Genomic DNA, 22,920 nt, shown 5'->3' with positions numbered 1-22,920 from the left:
AAAAAAAAAAAAAAAAAACAGTTGGTAAACCTGCATCTAATAAAGATAGGCAGAGAATGGAATTATCACTCTCAACATTAAAAGGATAGTAAAAGTCACTTCAGTTTTAAAAGATTATGAATTAAATCACTTATATGATGGGGGAGGGTAGATACACCGAAATGCCAGTGCAGATCCATTCTTAAGAACACTGTGTTCTATGAAGAGTATCCAGATAGTCACTGGACTCTCTTAAACTCAGGTTACATATTCCTTATTTTCTCTTACCAGCCCCTAATTACATGAGCGAACAAGCTCAATCTTGATCTTGATTGTCAATAGTGGGTGTATTCAAGTTCATTTACAGATATTTTAAGTAAAATATTTACATTTTTGTTTTCTGAAATTATAAACAATATGTTCAGACATTTTTTTTTTCTTTTTTTTTTGAGATGGAGTCTCGCTCTATCGCCCAGGCTGGAGTGCAGTGGCCGGATCTCAGCTCACTGTAAGCTCCGCCTCCCGGGTTTACGCCATTCTCCTGCCTCAGCCTCCCCAGTAGCTGGGACTACAGGCGCCCGGCACCTCGCCGGGCTAGTTTTTTGTATTTTTTTTTTTAGTAGAGACGGGGTTTCACGGTGTTAGCCAGGATGGTCTCGATCTCCTGACCTCGTGATCCACCTGTCTCGGCCTCCCAAAGTGCTGGGATTACAGGCTTGAGCCACCGCGCCCGGCCTGTTCAGACATTTATCATCAAATTTCTTTGAGTGGAATTTGATCTATTGATTACAGTTTTCTTTAAGTGCATTAAATCTGCCTTTTAATATATGTTAAGTAATGCAAAATGAAGAATTTTCTACATTTTTCAGGCACAAGAACAAAAAATAAGGTGCCTGTAACTTCAAGAGTCCCACATGAATAACTGCAGATTATTATTATTAAAGTTACTTGGGTTTTATTGCTATATTGATCATTCATCTGCACATTCTACACGGTTAATTTTTCTGATCTGGATTGCAGAAAAAAATTGGACAGAGATACCACTTGGGCACCAACCCCGGGTCTGTCGTTAATTTGACATGCTACAGGGTTTCCATTTTCTCATGTGCAAAATAAAGGTGCTCAACAGGTGGTCTCTGAGTTCTGTTTCACTCCAAGTCTCCCAAATTCCATAATGCCTAATTCTGAGCATAGTCCTTTGCTCAAAAATCTACTATTTGTTACAGTCCAAACCTGGATTTCCCAGAATATGTGCTTGAGCATATTTCACCTATGAGCATGTTTCACCCGGTGAACTCATCTTGCAATAGCCTCCTCTTTACCAGTTGAATTCCAACTCATTCTTACAGCTCTAGTTCAAGGCCAGTGTTTCACTGAAGTCTTCCTAATCCCTGAACCTGAAACTAACCATTCTCTCCTTTGAAGATTCAAATAATTCATTTATATATTTTAAAATATCTATTTACTATCTGTTGTCTATCACCTTACCAGTTATCTATAAACATACTGCAGCATCTCTTCAACTAAATTATAAGCTCCTCAAGGGAAAAAAAAAAGTCTTTTTCATCTTTATATTACTTCATGTTGCCTAGAATAGTCACTGGTACACAGTAGGCACTCAATAAATACTTGTTGTTGATGAATGAGCAGTGCACATGGTAAGAGCTTATAAATGGGCATTGAATTCATCACCAAAAATGCAGTAACTTATTCTGTATCTGTTTTATTGAAATAAACCAATTAAATTTCTATTATACGCCACTTCAAAACAACCAAACACGACATCTTTAAAGCAAATCAATCATTTGGTACAAAAGTTCGACCCTCTGACTTTATGGTCATGATGTATGATATAATAAAATATACTGTTCAATGCAATAAATATGGAGTTGTGGGCAAAAGCCCAACCACATGCCTTAATAATGGAGCCCAGCCCCCATCTGTTGAAAAAAAGTAGATAGGTATGAAAAAAGGGACTCAAGGGTCACTTCCATTGAGAGAGGCAGAGAGAACAAGTTGACCAGAGGAAGACGAGCCCTCACAAGTTGAGTCCCTAAATCATGGGATGAAGTACTTAAGGACACTGAGCTTAAGTGGACAAAGATGCCTCATTTAAAGGCCCAGCAAGCCTCCATTTGCATGAGGCCCCTTCCAGCCCTGCTACAATTTCCCTACCTAGGGTTGCTATGTGCAGCTTTCTTGCTCTAGGTTCTAGCGGGAGAGGACTCTAGGGCCCTTGTTCACCACTGGGAGGAAGAAGGGTCATCTATGTGCCCCAGGCCTCCAGGCACAAGTTCAGCAGGTGCCTTCTATCCCACACTCATGTCTCTGACTCCAGCACTGCTAACAGGGTCATTCCCACTTTCCATCCCAGTCCTGTTCCTACTAAAACTCCCTTAATCTGCCTAGTCTAAGGATGTGTGTGAAAGTCTCCTCTTCTCCACTCCTGAATGGCTCTGATACCTGCCTTCTTGAGGTAAGTCCCAGGCTCACCCCACCACAGGAGCCACAAGAGCACCACAAGTCCTGTAAAAGCACAATTTCAGCAGTGTTCAAGGCCTGTTTGTTGGTGGTAATCACAGGAGCCATTAGGACAATGATCTGCATTCTCTGTTTTCACAAAGAAACTGGCACACTTCTGAAATACTATTTTACTAATAGAGTCTAGAAATTGAAAAGTAATCACAATCTTGATAGCATAAATACACATCTGTACATTTTAGGAGGTACCATGGCACTGTCCTCACAGGAGGACACACTTTAGGCATGCAGACTGGCCACAGCACAGGAGTTCTGGAGGAGTTTCTCAACTTGACTTTACTTCTCATTCGCCTCCACACATGATATATGGGAAGTCAACAGAATGAAATAAGATCTTATTTCTAAGGTTAATTTTGGGTCAAGCTCAACATAACATTACAAAAATAAAGAGCTATATTTAGAGTTATGGGCTGTCCGAGACCTTTAGTACATTTCCAATCAATATTTAATCTATTCTGGCTAGCTTTAATAAATTGTCACAAGGTAAGAAACCATTAAGTCACTAAAAGAACTGTAAAATATTACAAGAGTTATAATATTGCTGCAGCTATAATTTGAATTTAATTTTAAATTTTATCAGCTTATTTTATCAGATGGAATTAACAGAACATATCGATAATAAGGCAGTATAAGGCTGCACAGCTATTTCAATTATACATTATAAAAGAGTAATTTTATAATTTAAAAATTTTAAGCAAGCTAGCATATTCTGTCTTGTCAATTCTACAACAATATAATGATACAGTTAGATGCAGATAAGAGTTACATATTCAGTGCTAGCAACTACCAGTCCAAGAGGAAGGAGCAGGGAACCAAGGAGCAATGAGCCATTCCTGAGCTGAATATTGCTGTGAGTCCCGTAAAGGTTGCTGGTGGCCATAAGGATTTTTAACACAGACCATGAGAATCCAGCTATGATCACACTCCTGATGGAGCAGAAATCAGCCCCTGAACTTGGCCTGCCCTGTTATGCTGTTATCACCTACACGGGGGACTACCACCCTACTCTCAGGAAGTCCCTGTTAAAAAGCTTGCCATGAAGAAACGTCACTGTATGACTATCACAGAAATCAAAGAAATGTCTTAGGGGGTAAATCATATTAGATTTTGGTCAATGAAACAGGTCTGTGATTTTATTAGTGGCTTATGCTTAAAAAAGTCTATAAATATCAGTTACTTTTTTTGGCTTTGTCTCATAAAATTTAAGAAGTCAAGAACTATCTAGGCAGTCTGGGTCACAGCATGTAAAAGTTCTTCAAACTTTTCCATTTTTACCCCTTTTTCCATTTCCCCACCAAAGGAATCTCAGCATAAGTTTGCTGTGTTGATGTTGGTCCCCAGCCTCGCTTTCTCTCCTGGTGGACTCCATGGCTCCCCGAGGATGGGGCTGTTCATATGAGTTTTTGTGGCCCCCTTTGGCACTTAGCACAGTGGCACTCAGCACCCAAGCATAATCAGACACCTGACCCTGGCCTCCCTCTTCTCTGCAGGAGGGTGCCACTCTATGTAATTTGCTTGCAGTGTCCAGTATTCAGTTCCTGGTGTCTCTTAAGGTTACTATGAATGCTAAGAAGGAAACAGCCCCCACTACAATGTGTGACTACTTCATAGGAATCTATGAAATGTGCAAATATCACTTTTTTAAAGGTAATAAACTCACAAGCTGTTTAAAACATTGCATTCTTCTGACTTGTACTTCTAGACTTATTCAACCAAAGACTACAGAAGCATTTTCCAAAATATATTATTCAGAACCTTTGTTTTTAGAAATAGAATTCCAATGGTCAAGTCAATTTGTGAAACTGGAAACTGATTACTTTTGCTTCAAACTAGTATTTCCCAAAATTATTTAATCAAGGAAAATAATAAAAAATTATTTTCCCCCCATGTGATATTTACTAATAATCCTATGAAACCCTTCCCGTACGTGGTATTTACTAACATCCTAAGAAACCTATGAAGTAGTCACAATTTGAGAAGTGCTGGCCTAACATCTTTTTTCTTTCCCTTGAATTGCATAAATCCCTCTAAATTACAGCTTTCAGACAACTTACAAAACCGTCAAAAATATTTCTGATTAGGTTTATGATGCTGATCCTGTTTTGTCCTTGATCATGGCAAGCTACATCAGAAGAAACCCAGAGTTTAGTGGTCTTAGCTTGTGCTTTTGGAGTGGAGGAGGTAGCAGATGAGGTACTAACCCCCAGGCACTCTAAATAGTACTAGAAGACAACCTGGCCCATCTGGGAGGGGAGTGTCCAACATCACCCTTAACCCTGATAGGCTGAAGAGTCACTGACAGCTTCAACTACATCATACACTTTAAATGGGTGTCCTTCACCCACTAAAATCTCTCTTAGAGTTACAGTAAATAAAAAATTACAATAAGAGCAGGATGTGATTAAGAAAATTCAAGGTAAATCTTAAGTACAAATATGTAATATTCTAGGTATCCTGAGGATACCCCATTAGTGTTAAGCTGATTACAAGTACAGGTGTCACAGAGCAGCTGCCGTAAGAAGGGAAACCACTGCCTGGTGCAGAGTCATGTGATACAGGCACCTGCCCCTCATGGCATTACATTTTTAGGTTAAATTGCTTGCCTTTACCAGTTGAAAAAATGAAAATAAAATGAAAACAAATAAATCAATGACTGGTTGCAGGAGAAGATTTTTAAAAACTCTTTCCTACAGCTGTGTGGAAAATAGTGCATCCTTTAGAAATCAATTCAGATATAGTTGAGAAGCTAAGTAATATTTAATCCAACTGAGGTGTCTCTGAATTCTGCTTTCGAAAACAGCAACACGCTAATCTCTTTCAAATACAGCAAGGTCAGGGGAATTATTTCTCCAGCATAGGTGAATGAAGCATGAAATAGGAAAGTGCACTTCAGCAAAAGCTCCAAAGCATGTCTGATGTGTTGTCTTAGGACATCTCTCTCACCCAGGCTATGTAAAAGGACAAAGGACAACTCACCATGTCATAAGTTGTTACGATCTTCTTCAGAACCTCCGGCACAATTCCCTGCAGCTCCATTGTGGGGTACTGCTCGCTGAGATTCAGGACCACTAGGGGTGTGTTGTCAGGCCCCAGAAAGCGGGGGGACACCGCCAACATGCACTGCATGAGATTGGCCACAGAGGACAGACCACACAGCTCCTTGAATGACACCACCGCATTCTGTTAAATGGAATGAAAGGAGCATTTGTAACTAACTGGGGGTTTCAATTTCTCATGGATATTATATTTGATATATCTGTTTACGTTTGAACCACCTGGTACAACAGTTATTACCAGTGTTATAACAGAATTGGCTAATGATTATTTTATCCTGGGAAAAATGGCTACTATCCAAAGTAAATGCTGTCATGGGCATTCGTAACACCAATTTATCAAAAGTACTGAAAATGCAAATAAGTCAAATTTCTTCTGAAGGGCAAGGCCTCTTTTCAGCCCAAAGTTCATAGTAGTGCTGATGCGGATAAGCAACTACGAGCAAATAGAGAGAATGGCTTCTGCATTCAAAGAGGGTAAAGATTTAGGGGGAAAAATCCAATCTGGTTTAAAATAAGTATCAAATATACCAGCCATACAAAAGGGAAAGAAATATTTGCAAGGTGGAAACCTGAATCTCTAAATTCAAAATCTAAAGAACCTTTGAGGATGCTACTGTTCTCTGGTGAGTCTGCCCAGCAGGGACCTTGGTTACCTGTGACCTTCCCCTATTAGAGTCACTGCTGATCTCAATGCCTCTCTCTTTTTTCTAATCACCAGAGGTATGCCATTTAAATATCCACGAAAGAAAAACCTTCAACACTGTAAAATGCCATGAGCTGGCCTTCTTTGAACACTTATTAAGTGCTAAGCCATACTAGGCATATTTATTACACATTACTTCCATTTAATCCACACAGCAAACCATGTTATGGATAAGAAGACTGAGCCTTGGCTATAATCCCTCTCTGTTTGTCTAGAGTCACACAGTTAGTAAGTGAAGGAGTCAAGATTTTACCTGAAGGCTGTTGATATTAAGGCCCAGGCTTTGAGTCACCGTGAGTAATAACAGGCCAATTATAATCATAATAAGAGTCAGGTGGGCTATTTCAGGCACACTTGGGTCCTGGACTGGACTGGGCATGTGGGCAGAGGGGGTGGATCTAGGCCCTGCAGGCCTGTCCTTCTGCTCTCAAATAGCCCAGGTTCTTGGGAATGAACAACACTTTATTTTTAAATTTAAACATTTCATTTTTATTAATATTGCTTTAAATACGGACATCAAACTATATATCATTGGCTCAAATCACTTTGATATATTCAGTTACAGAAATCAATCATGACTGTGATATTTAAAGTGTGGTTCCCCAGTCACTCTTATCACACCACTTACTCATATCTGCAGTTGTTCTATTTGTTTATCTGCCTGCCTCCTGTCTGTTTCCCCTTCCCACTGCCTGCCCCCAACTAGCATGCAAGCCCCTTGATGGCAGGCAGTCAATCTGTTTGTTCACCACTGCATCTTCATGGCCTAGATTGCTTGTGCATGGCAGCTGCTCATTCAGTATCACTACCAACTGCTTTGTTAGGTTCAGTGCAGACAAGGCTTTGGAAAAGACAATGCTTGAGCTCTGACAAATCCTCAAAGGAATTCTGTGTCACACACACCCCAGCAGCCACTGGGCAGTGGACAATGCACTTCCTCAGAGCTGAGGGTTTACCAAACCACTTTCACCCTCAGGAATAGGGAAAAGCCCTTCATATGTCTGTTATGCTTTTACTTTAACAGAAAAGAAACAAATTTCCTTATTGTGGGAAGGTCTTTTTATTCATGAAGTATACATAGAATTAGTAGATAGGGAAAATACGTTGAATTTTCTCAGTCAGATTTTATTTGTTGGCATCATTCTCATTGGTCATTTTAAAATATAATTTTTTAAAATACAAAATAAACAGACATGGAGCACTTATCACACACACACCACTTCTCACACACTATGACAGGTTAAGGCTGCTGTCTCCATGAGGCAGGCCCTTGCTGTCTAGCTCTGTGTCACTCAGGGGTCCTGGTGTATGGCTAGATGTGTGGGTGATCCTTAATTAAAAATGTAATTCCTAACTGATTGCTTTTAGCCATTATATATTTCAGGGGTAATTATTATCTTAAACTTCTAATAAATACAGACACCTCTTTTACTCACAGAATTAGCTATCCTCTCAAATCAGGAGGAGGCTCACTATGCATACACATAGATTTACAGTTCATTTAAAGGCTTCCCATCTCCTCAGCATTACAGCTTCATAAGAAAGGACTGGATCACATCCATTTTACTTTGACTTATATCCTTTTTATTTTGATAGATCATCAATTTGTGTTCCAGGTGAGGAATATTCAGAAATCCCAGAGATTCCCATGTATACGATTAGAAAAAACAAGGAACTGTTCAACAGTCATTAACGGAGACTGGGACGAAGGTGTGTAACACAGCAACGACACTCACTTATCCTAATATGTAATCAATATTTTCAACACCAACTGTACATTTAGGAATTTAAATGATAAAAAAGAGACTAGTGGTAAACATTCTAATAACTAATTGGAATTTAAAAACTATATAAATACACTATTATAAAAAATATATTTATAAACTATGGAGATGTACTAAGTAGGAAAACCATTTAGTAAATAATTAAACACAAGCACGCACCTGCATGTTTTCCCTCAGATCTGTGGCATCCCGTATAGGGGGCTGGGCATTCTTGAATACCTCATCCACAGTTTTAATCCACAACGTTCTCAAAGATGCATATTCCCTGGATTTCTTCCCTTTTCTCACAGAAAGGCCCCTTTTATGAGGCTTCCCTCCTCCTCTTCGGTTAGTAATAGCCACGTGGACAAATAAAGAAGCATGTGCAAGGACCTCTCCAGTTAAGGACTGCAGGGGGACATGGCGGTAGCCCGTCTGTAAACATTCAAAGGGAATTGTATACTGGCCGATGAATTCATCCCCGATGTAGTCATCATCCAGCACTACAAAGCGCACCATGGCCAGTTCAGGCAGGTTGATTTGAAATTCAAAGCTTTCATCAAAAATGGGAGCATCTCCATTCTGGTGCACAGTTTTTGTCCTTTGTTCTGCACAATCAGCAGGGATTCCATGGATTTCAACATAGACATAAGGATCCACCACATCACCTTTGGCACCTGATCCTTTGGGCTTGGGAAAGTTCTGCCCACTGATGATTTTAATGTGAAGAAGTTGAGGTGAGACCCCTGGGACAGAGTCTTTTGTATTGGCACTGAAGAAGGAGACCTCCTCCCTCATGATGGCTGGCCGGAGGACATAGCCACAGTTTCCGTTCTGCCTAAACCAGCCAATATTCAGGTCCATCATCAGTCCTGGTGTCTGAAAGTTCATGGCTACAATTTGGCAACCACATTTCCAAAAATCTTGAGGGTTCATGTTACTGGAGTCAATTCTCATTGGACTGGGAAAAACCCTAGCAAGAAAACGCTTGTTGTAATTTACAAAGTCCCCTGGATTTTCATTGGCGTACTTGCTGGCAAGCACTTCATTAAACGAACAGACTTCCCAATACTTCTGAACCTGAAATGACACCTGAAATTCTTTGAACTGAACTGATTTGCAGATGCTGACCAGTTCAGATAGTTCTTTACAAAGCTGAAATCGCTTCACAGGCACATTGTTGGGTTGCTCCACGTTTTCTTTTCCCATCCTCTGAGACATTTCCGCTCCTTCATCTTCATCAGTAACATCTCCTTCTACCCCAGAGCAATTTAAGGACAGCTTCTTTGCTTTAATTAGTATTTTCCCTTTCAGGACATCTGGGGATGGTAGATAAGATTCCTCAACATTGGGTGATGTTGTATAGAGCTTGTCTCCTAAAAGTTTCTTCATGTGCTGAACCATTACCTTCTGTTGTTTAATGGAACAGTGGTTTTCTAAACACAAGATAAGAGGATACTCTGAAGCAAAGAATGCATACTTGTTAATAATATCGATGACACTGCGGAAAACTATCTGAGAGGTCATGGTGTGGCCTGTGTAAATTACAGGTTCATTGTCTGGCCCATCCCATACATCTAATTCAACACTCCGGCAACCCATTTTAAGAGCTCGAATATATCCTGTGATGTCGGAGGGACCTCGGAACTGATCCTCTATTAAGTATGTATTATGAGATGAATTTATAAAGTAATGAGACAGAGGTTGCTTCATATCCTGACAGACCTTCTTATGTTCTGGATCAAATATATAACAGTCAGGTGACATAAGGTAATTAGTGAACCCATCTATGGACAGCCAGCCCTTTTCCTGACCCTCTTTGGATGGCTCATATTTGTGAATAATTTCAAGGCTTATTTCCTCATTTATATGTGCCACACCCTGTTCTGCCTCAAGAAACATCATAAGGTCCTTGGTATCAAGGAATTCTTTATTGCTTGAAAACTGAACTAAAAGGAAATAAATTTCAGGTCTAGTACAAAGCTCATGAAAAACCTCAATAAATTCTTCCTTTGTGACCTCTGTACCAGCTTTGTCCTTTGATTTATGCAATTCTTTGAACTTAAGCTCAATTTTGCTTGTTTTTAAACCGGGATTGAGGTTTCTGATACATTGCACAGCATTACACAGAGTTATATGTCCAAGGTTATCTACATCGATTTCACTAAACATTTGTGAAACCCAAGAAGTCCTCATGTTATCTTGGCTACTTTCTAACATATCAAGTGTATGTTTTCCATAAGAAATTAGGTACCGCAGTCCTGTAACCCAGATGTTTGCAACATCTGCAGAGTTGGCAACCAAATCCAGTGACTCATAATTCTCTCCATATATGACAGAAAATGCACAATCTTCAGATATCTGGTCAGAAATGCCATTGCTGCGGAATATGTCTGTGTTTTTTCCTGTTCTTACTTCCTTGATGGATTTAATGTCAATCTTGGCTTTCTCAGAATCCTTCTTAGATGGCTCCCACCTTAGGCTCTGCATGTCGGCATCCAGTAAAAAGTACCTATGATAAATTCTAGAGTTGGAGCGAACCTTTTTGAGTTCTGAACCCTCAACCATTGAATTAATACAATCACTTGCACTGCTAATCTTCTTCTCTGTTGGCATGCTGCTGAATGAGACTGTCTTTTTCCGTTCCCTCTTCTGTTTTGTACCATCCTGAGAGAAAAAAAGACAGTATATTAGAATAACATAAATATAGGTTTCCATGTTCAAGATTATGAATAGAAATTTAATTTCCTTGAAAAAAAATCATACTATTAAGATTTCCTATTCTAGGTCCTGTGATGAATGATACTCATTCATCTCCAAAGCTCAGAATTGGCCTTGGAGTTGACAGCCTAATACCAACAGGTATGCAATCATTATTGGATAATTGCAATTCATATTTATCAAGAAGAACAATTTCAGGCCAGCCACAGAGGTTCACACCTATAAACTCAGCACTTTGGGAGGCTAAGGCAGGAGGATTGCTTGAGGCAAGGAGTTTGAGACCAACCTGGGTAACACAGTGAGATCCCATCTCTACAAAAAAAAAAAATTTTGGTGGGGCGTGGCGGCTCATGCCTGTAAACCCAGCACTTTGGGAGGCCAAGGCGGGCAGATCACCTGAGTTCAGGAGTTTGAGACCAGCCTGGCCAACATGGTGAATCCTTGTCTCTACTAAAAATACAAAAATTAGCCGGGCATGGTGGCAGGTGCCTATAATCCCACCTACTCGGGAGGCTGAGGCAGGAGAATCGCTTGAATCCGGGAGGCAAAGGTTGCAGTGAGCCGAGATTGCGTCGCTGCACTCTAGCCTGGGCAACAGAGTGAGAATCCATCTCAAAAAAAAAAAAACATTAATTAGCCAGATATGGTGGCTCATGCCTGTAGTCCTAGCTATTCAGGGGACTGAGATGGGAAGATTGCTTGAGCCCAGGAGATTGAGGCTCCAATGAGCTATGATCTTGCCACAGCACTCCAATCTGGACATCAGTACAAGATTCTGTCTCAAAAAATAGAAAGAAAGAAACAATTTTCAGAGCCCAGAGAAAAGTGAAAATGCAGGATTCCTTGATTAAAAATTATTAAGAATTTCAAGGTGACAGAAGAGCTAAGTGAAGCCCAGGGCTCTTCTGAGTCAGTGTGAAACCTGTGTAACTGTACAGGTCATATACCATGAAACAGGCCCTGTTTCTATGTACAACTCCTACACCAATGCTTCTCAAAGGCTTGTCACCAGACCACCCACCTCAGAATCATCTGGGTTACACCTGGTTACAATGCAGATTCCTAGGCCCATGGAACCAGCTCCCTGGGGCTGGTGCCCAGGAATTTACATTCAAGGTAGCATTCCACGTGATGGGGGATGTACACTAAAGTGTAAAAACCATTTCCTGACTACTTGGGCTAAGACATCTAGACTATTTCTGGAAACTATTTGCACCAAATGATAAGAAACAGCTAAGTACCAACCAATTAAGTATCTGTTAAATGGGAATTCCAGCAGAAATTCCTCTCTCCAAAGTCTCATATGAGATCAGTCATCAATATACATCAGATAGATGTGTAAGTCTGAGATGAAGGGCTAGATTACAGTTGTTGGAGCTTCTAAAATTGTAGAGTTGGATTTATTAAAACCTATTACTATATACCGATGCTTAGAACAGTGTCACTTTGTATCTTAACAGATTATTAAAAGGACTAAGTTTAAAACTTCAGGCAGCACTTATTTCTAAAGAAGTTAGCATCACCAATAAGGCACTGTTCAACTTTCCTGCTTAAGGTAACATGTTCTCATCTTAAGGGGCTGACATCCATATCTGTGTGTGTATTTAAGTCCTTCCTCGTATAGAGATCTTTACTATTTGAAAAAAAAAATGCTCAAATTACCTCAAAAGATCTTTCACAATTTTAAAACCCAAAAGATGATACTGCCTTTCAGTATGTGCATAAAATCTATGACAGATTTTCTCAGATATTCATTCGTTATTCATAAATAAGAAATAGGGATGTGAGTTGCCGAATTATTATTCACTTTCCATGAACAAAGAAAAGAACCATTGTTAAATATTATCCAAAGGCAATTCCAATTTTCCTGCTCTGGATAGGGAAAATCTCTAATTTTAAAAGCTATATTGCTATACTCTATCTCTGAAATTTAAAACCACTTTTTACTTTCTAACTAACCTATACTTCCAAAAGCCAATTTGCCGAAGGTAATTAAACTTAAACTTTAATCATATGGCGGTATCATTTTCCTCATAAGTTCAAAATGAACCATAGAAGCTTTGTGATCTGAGTGCCAAGACAAAACATAAAAGCCAACAAAGGGTAGAATATTTCTTACAACTATACCCTCAAGAACAATAAAGTACAAAATACATAAAAACTGTGTAATTGTGTCTGAAGATACATTTATATTATAGCCATTCCCAAATCCCTAAAGCATAGATTGTACTTATAATCAGTTCGGAGTGAGTTAGCATGAAATTAGTTTTGATAATCAGCCATGTATAAGACATGAAACAATGTATTAAATTTTCTTATTTTTCAGAATGATGTCTTTAGTTTTTTTTTTTTTTTTTTTTTTTTAGTAGAGACAGGGTTTCACCATGTTAGCCAGATGGTCTCAATCTCATGACCTTGTGATTCACATGCCTCAGCCTCCCAAAGTGCTGGGATTACAGGCATGAGCCACCACGCCCAACCGATGTCTTTAGTTTTTAAAAGACACATTTACCTTTGATAAAGGCAATATACTGACTCAGTAAGGTAATTTTATAATCTTTATATATTGTGTCTCAAAGACGACACTAGTAGAACAATTACAAAAATATATGGAGGTATTTATCCACTGATCCATTAAGAAATACATAGTATTTTCTCAACATTGCAATCTTTTATTCTTTCATTTTTATAGGCTGATTAATATTTGGTTATACTTTCTAATTTGTTATAAATGATACATTTCAGATAAACAGGTTTCTTTTTTATTAAGAGGGAAAAGGCCTAATAGCAAAGTAAGTTAATAACATACACACATGCTCACATACCCATGTATGGGTGCATACCATAAATATGTTTGGTATATGTTTAAGCTTAAACACCATACTGTGGCTTTAAAAACATTGCCATGCTTTTCACAAAGCAGCCCAGGCTTTGAATGGAGACTTCTGGTCATCAATTGCAGACACATGAACATGGTGACCACCCAAGCACGGGCAGATATAATGACATCAAGGACACCCCTTAGCAGAGACTTCCCATCTCTTCCTCTCCCTCCATCTGCTGTCGCCTAGAACCGTCTGTCCTCTCCATAGCACACTAAGGCCTGAATCTGTTTCTCCTTCCTCACTAGCAGATAAAGTGATCAGAAAACACCGACAGAGGAGTATGCTTGTTTAGAGGCCAAAAAGGAAGAGAACAGATGTGAGCTTGCACTCATCAATGGGTGGACCAGAATCTCTGGCTGGGAGCAACAAGTGGATGTGACTAAAGGAGAAGCTGGTGAACTGGTCTTACACAGCCAGGAGAAAAGGAAGGGGAGGACAGAAGCACTTGTGTGGGAGGGAAGGAGAACTGGAGTTTGATGGCAGGAGATTGAGCCCCAAATTGCCTAATTCCTAGAATCCTTATCCCACTTTTACTCATTTCAACTTGGTTTTCATTGTTCAGCCTGGCAGTGATCAAATACTTGCATAAGCTGAGTAGCTGGTCAGAAGCAGAGAGCTGGGATCTATTGTCTCTGCTGCCTTGTAATGCAAGTTAGTTTAAACTAAATAATGGAAATTATTCAAACTACATGTGCTATACATATAGCTTTCTAACTGGAAGAACATTAAATGCATAATACTCACATGCATTAACCATCTAAAACCAGAGGAAAAAATGCAGGTTTCTGCTGAGACAATTGTGCCTCAAAATACTTTTTAAAAATAGTATAAATGATTTCTCAGAGTTGGCTGTTATATTGTGAACGAGTACTCATCACCCAAAGCTTCTGAATGGTGAATACAACAAAAGTTGGAAACTTGGTGCAATTCTCCTACTCTATTAGCACTTAGTAACCTCAAGAGAAAGAACACACAAAAAATGTCCGGACTGGAAGAAAACTGCTTCCGAAGAACCTACCTCCATATCAACCCTGAAATTTTGTATTTGTTGACAATCATAAAATTTAGAACTAGAAAGAAACAAAGGTTCATTTGTACATTAGCCAACATTTATTTACAGGATAACAATTTCATACCAGGAATGATTTTAGGTAAAGCAATGAACTAGGAAGAGGCTAGGGAAACATTCTACACCACAGCAAATTCAGGGAAAATAAAAATGTTTATAGAACTCATACTTAGCATTAAAATACAAAATAGCCATATTGAGTCCTATGGAAAAACATACATCTTTCTAACATAACTGCCTACTTTATTTAATAGAAGGCTGTCACTAAAAATAGGAGGCCACTAAAATTACCATCTGGGATACTTAAGTAGTGGCAATTTCATAAATGGGCATGGGTAATTTCATAAATTCTCATCCTGAAATGGGATAAGGAATAGGTGAACCTCATTTCTTCTGCTGGCAACAAAGTGTCTGGCACTGATTCAATTGATTTAGCTTGCTCTGGAGAAGAGGAATGAGAAATCGAGTTGTGGAGTTGCAGTCTTGTCTAAGGGCACACAGATAGTTAACGCCCTGCTGGAAGAAAATTACCTCGTTTCCTATTCCATTTGAAAGACCTGAAAGACTTCCACTTGAAAGCCTCCTGTCTTTCAAGACTCATCTGTTCCCATTTTCTGTTTGATTATTCCTCAAAAAAATCATGAGCAAATGATGTTTCAATATCCAGATTCAACACCCTGGCCAAACAGTGACCAAGTCTAAGCAGTCATTCTGGTGTGGGGCTGGGGTGTGAGCACAGGGTGGCTTAGAATGGGGAGAGGGTGTAGTATGAAAACAAAGCAGCCGTTTATCTCTCTGGTTTGCTTGAATCAAGTTATTTAATTTGAAATAAGAAAGGTAGGGGATCTTCATGTTTATCAAGGGGATCCAGAATTAAGACGGTTGAGAAACTGGGGTTAAAAAAATTTCTCTTTTACAAAACAATACAAAACAAAACAAAACCCCAAGAAAGAACTTGAGGTCCATTAAACGAGCACAGCAAGTCCTGACCTTTCTTCAGCTCAATAACAATAACTCTGAATTGAAAGAGTAAGTCATGCCAGGCACATAAGGCAAGGTTTTCACACATCTTTAAAACTTTGATGTGCTCTCCAAGATGAGAAAAGTAAGAAAAGGGGAATTTGGAGTAAGACAGTCAATCTGAAGGTCATTTTATAAAATAAAATGAAATGAAAAAGAATAAAATAACATAAAGGAAAGCTAGGTACAGTTAAATGCTGCTTCTTGCTCATGTGGAAGGGCCCTTTATTTCAAGTAACATAAACTCCTTGGCCTGTGGATGCCTCTCCTCCGTGGGCCCTCCTCTTCTGTCATGCCCTCTACTGTATTCTGTTTTCCAAAAGCTCACCCCTGCCCCAGTTTGGCAGAGTCTATGAGGGCTCAGATCTGCTAATGGCATAAGAGCCTATGGGTGACTTAAAAAGTCATGAAGCGGGGGCAAGGAAGGTTCAGATGGTGGTTTACAATACAGAAAGCCAAAACAGAGTATCACTTCTACTCTAACAAGAAAAAGCCCAATAATCTATAAAATCATAACTGTTCTTGTATCTATCAGAGAGCCATGGTCACACAGGAACCAAGGGAACTGAATTTCAACAAGTGACACGCCCCTCCAAGGAGAAATAGGACACAAGAAACTGTTTTGGGTTTGGTGGAGCATGGAAAGAAGATGTGGCCACCATGGAGGCAGGTAAGAGGAAATCAGATAAAATTTTAAGGAATTCCTAAAAGCCAAATGTGGCCTAGTATATCCATCTAGGGTAACTGGGAGTGCCAGACACAGGAAGAGTGCACTCATTTGTAAATCTTCTCCATGGGTAAACCTGAGAAAAACTGGGGGTAGAACAGGAACACTGGGAAAAGGGTAGAAGCAGAATCCATCCACTTCTGGAACCAGACAAAGATCCATTGCCCCAGAGGGTAGCAGAACCTCTTGTAATCAGGAGCCTGCACCAACAAAAGCACAGCTTTGCTATGACAAGGAGAGTGGCAGAAAACTATCACCTGCCCAAATTCAAAACAGATACAGGCAGAGTTTGGCTTCCACAGGGGGCAGGGCAGGTTAGGACAGGTGAGAAGGCCCATTCCTGAGGCCCAGGTGCACAGGGCTGCCTAAGACTGAAACTGGACCAGCAGGACCAAAAATTCTCCCTGACCCCACCAGAAGCCTCGTACCAAAATGCAAGTAGTCTACCATTATAGGAGGGACAAGAACATGGGAAGAGATCCCTTTCTGATGTAGGCATTCCCAGTTGAAAGCTGAGGGCAGAGCAGGAACTCCAAGTAAACCCTCTAGTACACTACCTGCCTCCTTAACACACTAAACACAAGGCGACAGTGGCCCGCCAGTGGAGAAATTTGAAGGCAGTGGTACAATGAAGGCAACAATGGCAACACAAATCCCAAACCTGGTTCAATTACTGACTCAATCTTCCCTACATGAATTACCTGGAAGAAGAGACATGCCCATTTCTGAGCACATTATTTATTTCAATCTCTCTTAACCATGATTATTGTATCCAATAAAAATTGCAGGTCATACCAAAAAAGTAAAAGAAAACAAAATGAAACAAAACAAAACAAAAAACATTGTTAAGAGATAAAGCAATCAATAGAGCTAGACTCTAGAAGTGACTCAGAAGATGCTGAAACTATTAAATGGGAAGATTAGAACAACTATGATTAATATGTTAAAAGATCTAGTGGAAAAAGTGGACAATGTGCATGATCAGATGGTTATATTTCCACAGAAAGATGGGAATTACAAAATATGGTCCAAAGGAAATACAGTTGAAAAAACCCCCACATCAGAGATGATGAATTCCTTGATAGGGTAATAAGCAGACTAAATACAGTCAAGAAAAGAATCTGTAAGCTTACAGATAGGTCAATAGAAATTATCCAAACGAAAATACAAGGAAACAAAAGAATATATACATATTTTTTTTAAAAAAAACAGAGCATCTAAGAGCTGCTGTCTAACATATGTGAAAAAAAAAAAAAGTCCCTGTAGGAAAAAAAGGAGAAATAGGGCAACAAAATATATGAAGAGATAATGTCCTAGAATTTTCCAAATTAAGTAGCTCAAGAGTAAGAAGCTCAAGCAGGATCAAACACACAAACACACACACACACACACACACACACACACAGACACACACATCTGGATATATCATAGTTACACTGCTGAAAACCAATTAAAGAGAAAAGTTTTGAGGCAGCCAAAGAAAAAAGAAAGTCACATATAGAAAAACATCGATAAGAATTCTAGTTCAGATGATGGGGAAAAATTGAAAGTCTTTCCTCTAAGATCTGGAATAAGACAAGGATGTCCATTTTTTTAACACTTTTATTCAATATAGTATTTGTAGTCCTAGCCAGAGTAATTAGGCAACAGAAAGAGAGAAAGGGAATCCGAATTGGAAAGAAATAAGTCAAACTGTCCTTGTTTGTATATGACATCTCACATTTTAAAAAGTCGAAAGATTCCATCAACAAACTCTTAGAATTGATAAACAAATTCAGTAAAGTTGCAAGATACAAAATTAGTATCATTACTAATTAGTATCATTACTATATGTCAACAGTGAAATCAAAATTAGTATCATTACTATATGCCAACAGTGAGATCAAGAAATCAAGAAAGCAATCACATTTATGATAGCTATAAAAATAACTGGGAATAAATGTAACCAAAGAAGTGAAATATGTCCACAATGAAAATGATAGAGCACTAATGAAACTGAAGAAGATACACCAAAATAATGGAAAGCCATCCTGTGTTCACCCATTAGAAGAATTAATATTGTTAAGATGTCCATACTACCCAAAATGATCTACAGATTTAATGCAATCCTTATCAATGACATTCTGCACAGAAGTAAAAAAAAAAAATTCCTCAAATTCTTATGGAACCCCAAAATACCCCAAATAGCCAAAGCAATACTGAGCAAAAAGAACAAAGCTGGAGGTATCATCACACTACCTGACTTCAAAATATACTACAAAGCTATAGTAACCAAAACAGCATGGTACTGACATCAAAACAGACACATAGACCAATGGAACAGAATAGAGAACCCAGAAATAAATCAATGTATTTACAGCCAACTCATTTTCAACAAAGGCACCAAAAACATACATTAAGGAAAGGACAGTCTCTTCAATAAAAAGTGCTGGAAAACCAGATATCCATATGCAAAGAATAAAACTAGTTCCCTATCTCTCACCATATACAAAAATCAAATCAAAATGGATTAAAGACTTAAATGTAAGACCTGAAACTATGAAACTACTAGAAGAAAACACTGGAGAAACAATTCATACTTCAAGACATTCATCTGGGCAAGATTTCTTTTTTTTACGGTAAGATTTCAAAAGCACAAGTCACAAAAACAAAAATAAGTAAACGGGATTACATTTGTAAAAACAGCAAAAGAAACTGAACAGAGTGAAAAGAGAGAGCCTATAGAATGGGAGAAAATATGCGCAAACTATTCGTCCAATGAAGCATTAATAACAGCAAAGAAAAGCAATTAAAAAATGGGCAAATTATCTAAATAGACATTTTCAAAAAAAAAAATACAAATGGCCAGCAAGTATATGAACAAATGCTCAGCATCATTAATCATCAGGGAAATGCTTATCAAAACCACAATGAGGATATCATTGCATCCCAGTTAAAATGGCTATTATTAAAAAGACAAAACCAAAAAACAAAAAACAGAAGCTGGTATAGACGTGAAGAAAGGTATACTGTTAGTGGAAATGTAAATTAGTACAGCCATTATGGAAAACAGTATGAAGGTTTCTCAAAAAAGCTAAAAATAGAACTACCATATAATCCAGTAATCCTTCTGCTGGGTATATATCCAAAAGAAAGGAAATCAGTACATTGAAGAAATACCCACACACCCATGTTTATCACAGGGCTATTCACAATAGCCAAAATATGGAATCAATTTAAGAGTCCATTAATGGATGAAGAGATTTTAAAAATGTGGTAAGTATACATAATGGAATATTATTCACCCATAAAAAGAACAAAATATTGTTATTTGCAACAACATGGATGGAACTGGAGGACATCATGAAATAAATCAGGCACAGAAAGATAAATGTCACATGTACTTACATGCGAGAGCTGAAAAAGTTAAACTCATGAAGGTAGAGAGTAGAATGGAGGCCAAGACGGGCAGATCACGAGGTCAGGAGATCGAGACCATCCTGGCTAACACGGTGAAACCCCGTCTCTACTAAAAAATACAAAATCTAGCTGGGCGAGGTGGCGGACACCTGTAGTCCCAGCTACTCGGGAGGCTGAGGCAGGAGAATGGCCTAAACCTGGGAGGCGGAGCTTGCAGTGAGCTGAGATCCAGCCATTGCACTCCAGCCTGGGCGACAGAGCGAGACTCCGTCTCAAAAAAAAAGAATGGTAGTTATCAGAAGCTAGGGAAACGTAGGAAGGAGGAGAATAAAGAGAAGATGGTTAGTGCGTACAAAACGACAGAAGAAATAAGTTCTAGAGTTTGACAGCACAGTAGGTTGACTATAGTTATTAATAATTTATTGTGTATTTCAAAAGAGGAGATTTGGAATATTCTCAACACAGAAATTACAAATGTTTGACATGACTGATGTCCCAATTACCCTGATTTGATCATTTTAGATTGTATGCATATATCAAAATATCACATGTACTCCCACAAATACATACAATCATAATGTATCAATTGAAAAAAATAAAAGATAATTCTAGTTCAGATGGATTACAGGTGATCCACTTACATCTACAAGTTGTTTACTTGGCCACCATCCTGCAAATGTACTACGTATAATGGATAGTTTTATGGGAAAAGTTATTTTCTTGTAAAGGACTATAGTCCCTAAATTCACCTGTGCTTTCAAAGACAAAGGCGTCTCTAACTTAGATGTTAGTCTTTGAGAGGTCACAGCTGAGTTTCAGAGGCTCCACAAGACTGTGATTGGATTCTGAAAGGGATCTGCAAACTCATCTCCCTTCCTCTAAGAAGTTTAGAATCATGGCCTTATTAAAATAAACTTTAGAAGACAAAGAGGAAGATTATCACTTCCTAAGAAAAAACGTCAACCTTAAATGCCAGAGTAAAGGCAGAGGATAAATGTTTTACAGAGTTCTGAAGGAAATTTTAAGGCTATCAAAAAGAGAAATGACAAACTGGGAGACAAGGAAGAAATGAAAACTACATAATTTATAGATATAAGTAATACAATTTTATTTTAAAAAACAGCAAAATCAAGCACACAAAGAACTTTTATTGATAGCTGTGAAATGGTTTTCTTCATACCAGAGTATAACAAAATAATTCAATAGTTTATCAATTTTCTAGTTTAGGAATCACCCACACAAAATAATTCAGTAGTTTATCAACTTTCTAGTTTAGGAATCACCCACAGAAATACTATGCGCCACAAGATGTGAGCTGGCACTGAATGTCTTCTGTGCCTCGGTTTCCTCACCTGTAAAATAGCCATCAAAATAATACCTATTCCCCAAATGTTATTTATGGTACCTACATCACAGAGTTGTTACAATTGTAAGATGAGTTCATATTTGAAAACTGCTCTAAACACTGCCTGGAATTTTGTACACTTTACATTAGATCCTGTTCAATAAATACATTTCAGGCTGAAATTATTTCTTCATGAAAGAACAACAAAGAGAAATACCATCAAAATGTGTCACTGCAATACTCTGAACACTTAGGATTTGTGGAAAGATAATCCTATCACAGAAGAAACAGAATGAACGTCACTCCCTCTGAGTCTTGTTTAACTGATGCACAACCAAACGTATGTGATGCCCAAGATATACTGGGAAACTGTCAAAGATAGACAGCTGTCCTCTCAAAAAGCTTCAGAAGGCTGCATCCCCACACCCATAGGGAAAAAACCATTTCTCAAAGTCTTGTATTAATTTTAAAGCCCACCAATTTAATTAAAATGATAATTTAAGTATTGTATATACATTCACATAAGAGTACAAATTTGAAGCAATGATCCCCATAATCTCCAGAATATTTTTACCTAAGAAAAAGATCAAATGACCTCACTCAAAGCACGTTATGACTGGAATTATTCAGTTGATTCCTTCTATTTCACACTCTCCTGTTATTTGCCATGTGGGTAAACCTACAGCACCCAAAACAGCTACATGTAAAGAAAACAAATTTCCAATTTCTGTAAAATGAAGCTTTCAAAGATCAGGTTAAAGGTTCCAAATAATTCAATGTAATGGGTTACATCTGCCTTTAAAACAATGGCATCTCTAATTGTGAAATCATAAGACCATAATGACATACAATACTGCTTTCACAACAACACTCTTTTGGCAAAGCCTTTTCACTACTACCAAAATATTTCCTCAAAGTAAATATATAAAACCACAATCAACATCTGTGTCCAATGCAAACAGCAATAAAATTCATCAGTTTTCTCTAGTAGTGAAAAACTTAACGGTAAACACTGAGCTCCTATAAATTACACTAGTGATCCTTTAGATTCTAGTGAAAATAATGATGCTAATAAATTTTAATTTATGATCTATTATAATGGTACCTAAGTGGCAAAATTTGGCATGAAAACTGTTTCTCAACTGTGGATATGGTAGTTTCATATTCAGCACATTACAGAGCCTGCTGACTTCCTATACTACAGACCTATTTAAAAATGTACTTATATAACTTTAATTGGTAATAACTGTCTAGTAAATTGCATTGAATGTTAAAAGATATGCAAGCTGAATCACATAATGTGAAAAATGTGATCAATTCTAAGAGTAACTTCTTTTTTTTAAGAGTAACTTCTCAATCAATTTTCTTTCCCCTACACTGTGTGCTGGTTCTTCACTATTTCAGGATAACTTAGAAGAAAAAAATTATTTTCCTGTTTTTTAATCCTTAACTCTGGCACTGCTTGGGGTTGAGGGAAAAAAAATGCAATCCAGGGATTGATGCAGGAGTTAGAAGGAAAGCTTCTTAGAGATCCATCAGCATGCAGGGGCAAAGCTATTGCTCTGGGACACATCACATCCACCAGAGCAAACAAAGAATAGTACAATTTCTTCTAGTTGTACTAGAACAGTACAATTTCTTCTAGTTGTACTAGAACAGTACAATTTCTTCTACTTGTACTAGAATAGTACAATTTCTTCTACTTGTACTAG

The 22,920-nt window shown here is 38.3% G+C and overlaps 1 protein-coding gene across 1 annotated transcript in view; it reads right to left on the bottom strand.

The window, feature by feature from the left end:
- Positions 1 to 22,920, bottom strand: part of PLCL2 (phospholipase C like 2) — a 204,933-nt gene that overhangs the window by 80,456 nt on the left and 101,557 nt on the right. The window contains exons 2-3 of the mRNA XM_017875877.1: positions 8,223 to 10,709; positions 5,497 to 5,700 (exon numbers count right to left, since the gene is read on the bottom strand). Of these exons, the coding sequence (XP_017731366.1) occupies positions 5,497 to 5,700; positions 8,223 to 10,658 (2,640 nt within the window). The 5' untranslated portion in view covers positions 10,659 to 10,709. The remainder of the gene's footprint in view (positions 1 to 5,496; positions 5,701 to 8,222; positions 10,710 to 22,920) is intronic.

The sequence above is a fragment of the Rhinopithecus bieti genome, unplaced genomic scaffold (assembly GCF_001698545.2).
Source record: "Rhinopithecus bieti isolate Rb0 unplaced genomic scaffold, ASM169854v2 scaffold_8220, whole genome shotgun sequence".
Lineage (NCBI taxonomy): Eukaryota > Metazoa > Chordata > Mammalia > Primates > Cercopithecidae > Rhinopithecus > Rhinopithecus bieti.
The sequence above is the reverse complement of the archived record's forward strand: the minus strand, read 5'-3'. Positions and strand labels throughout refer to the sequence as shown.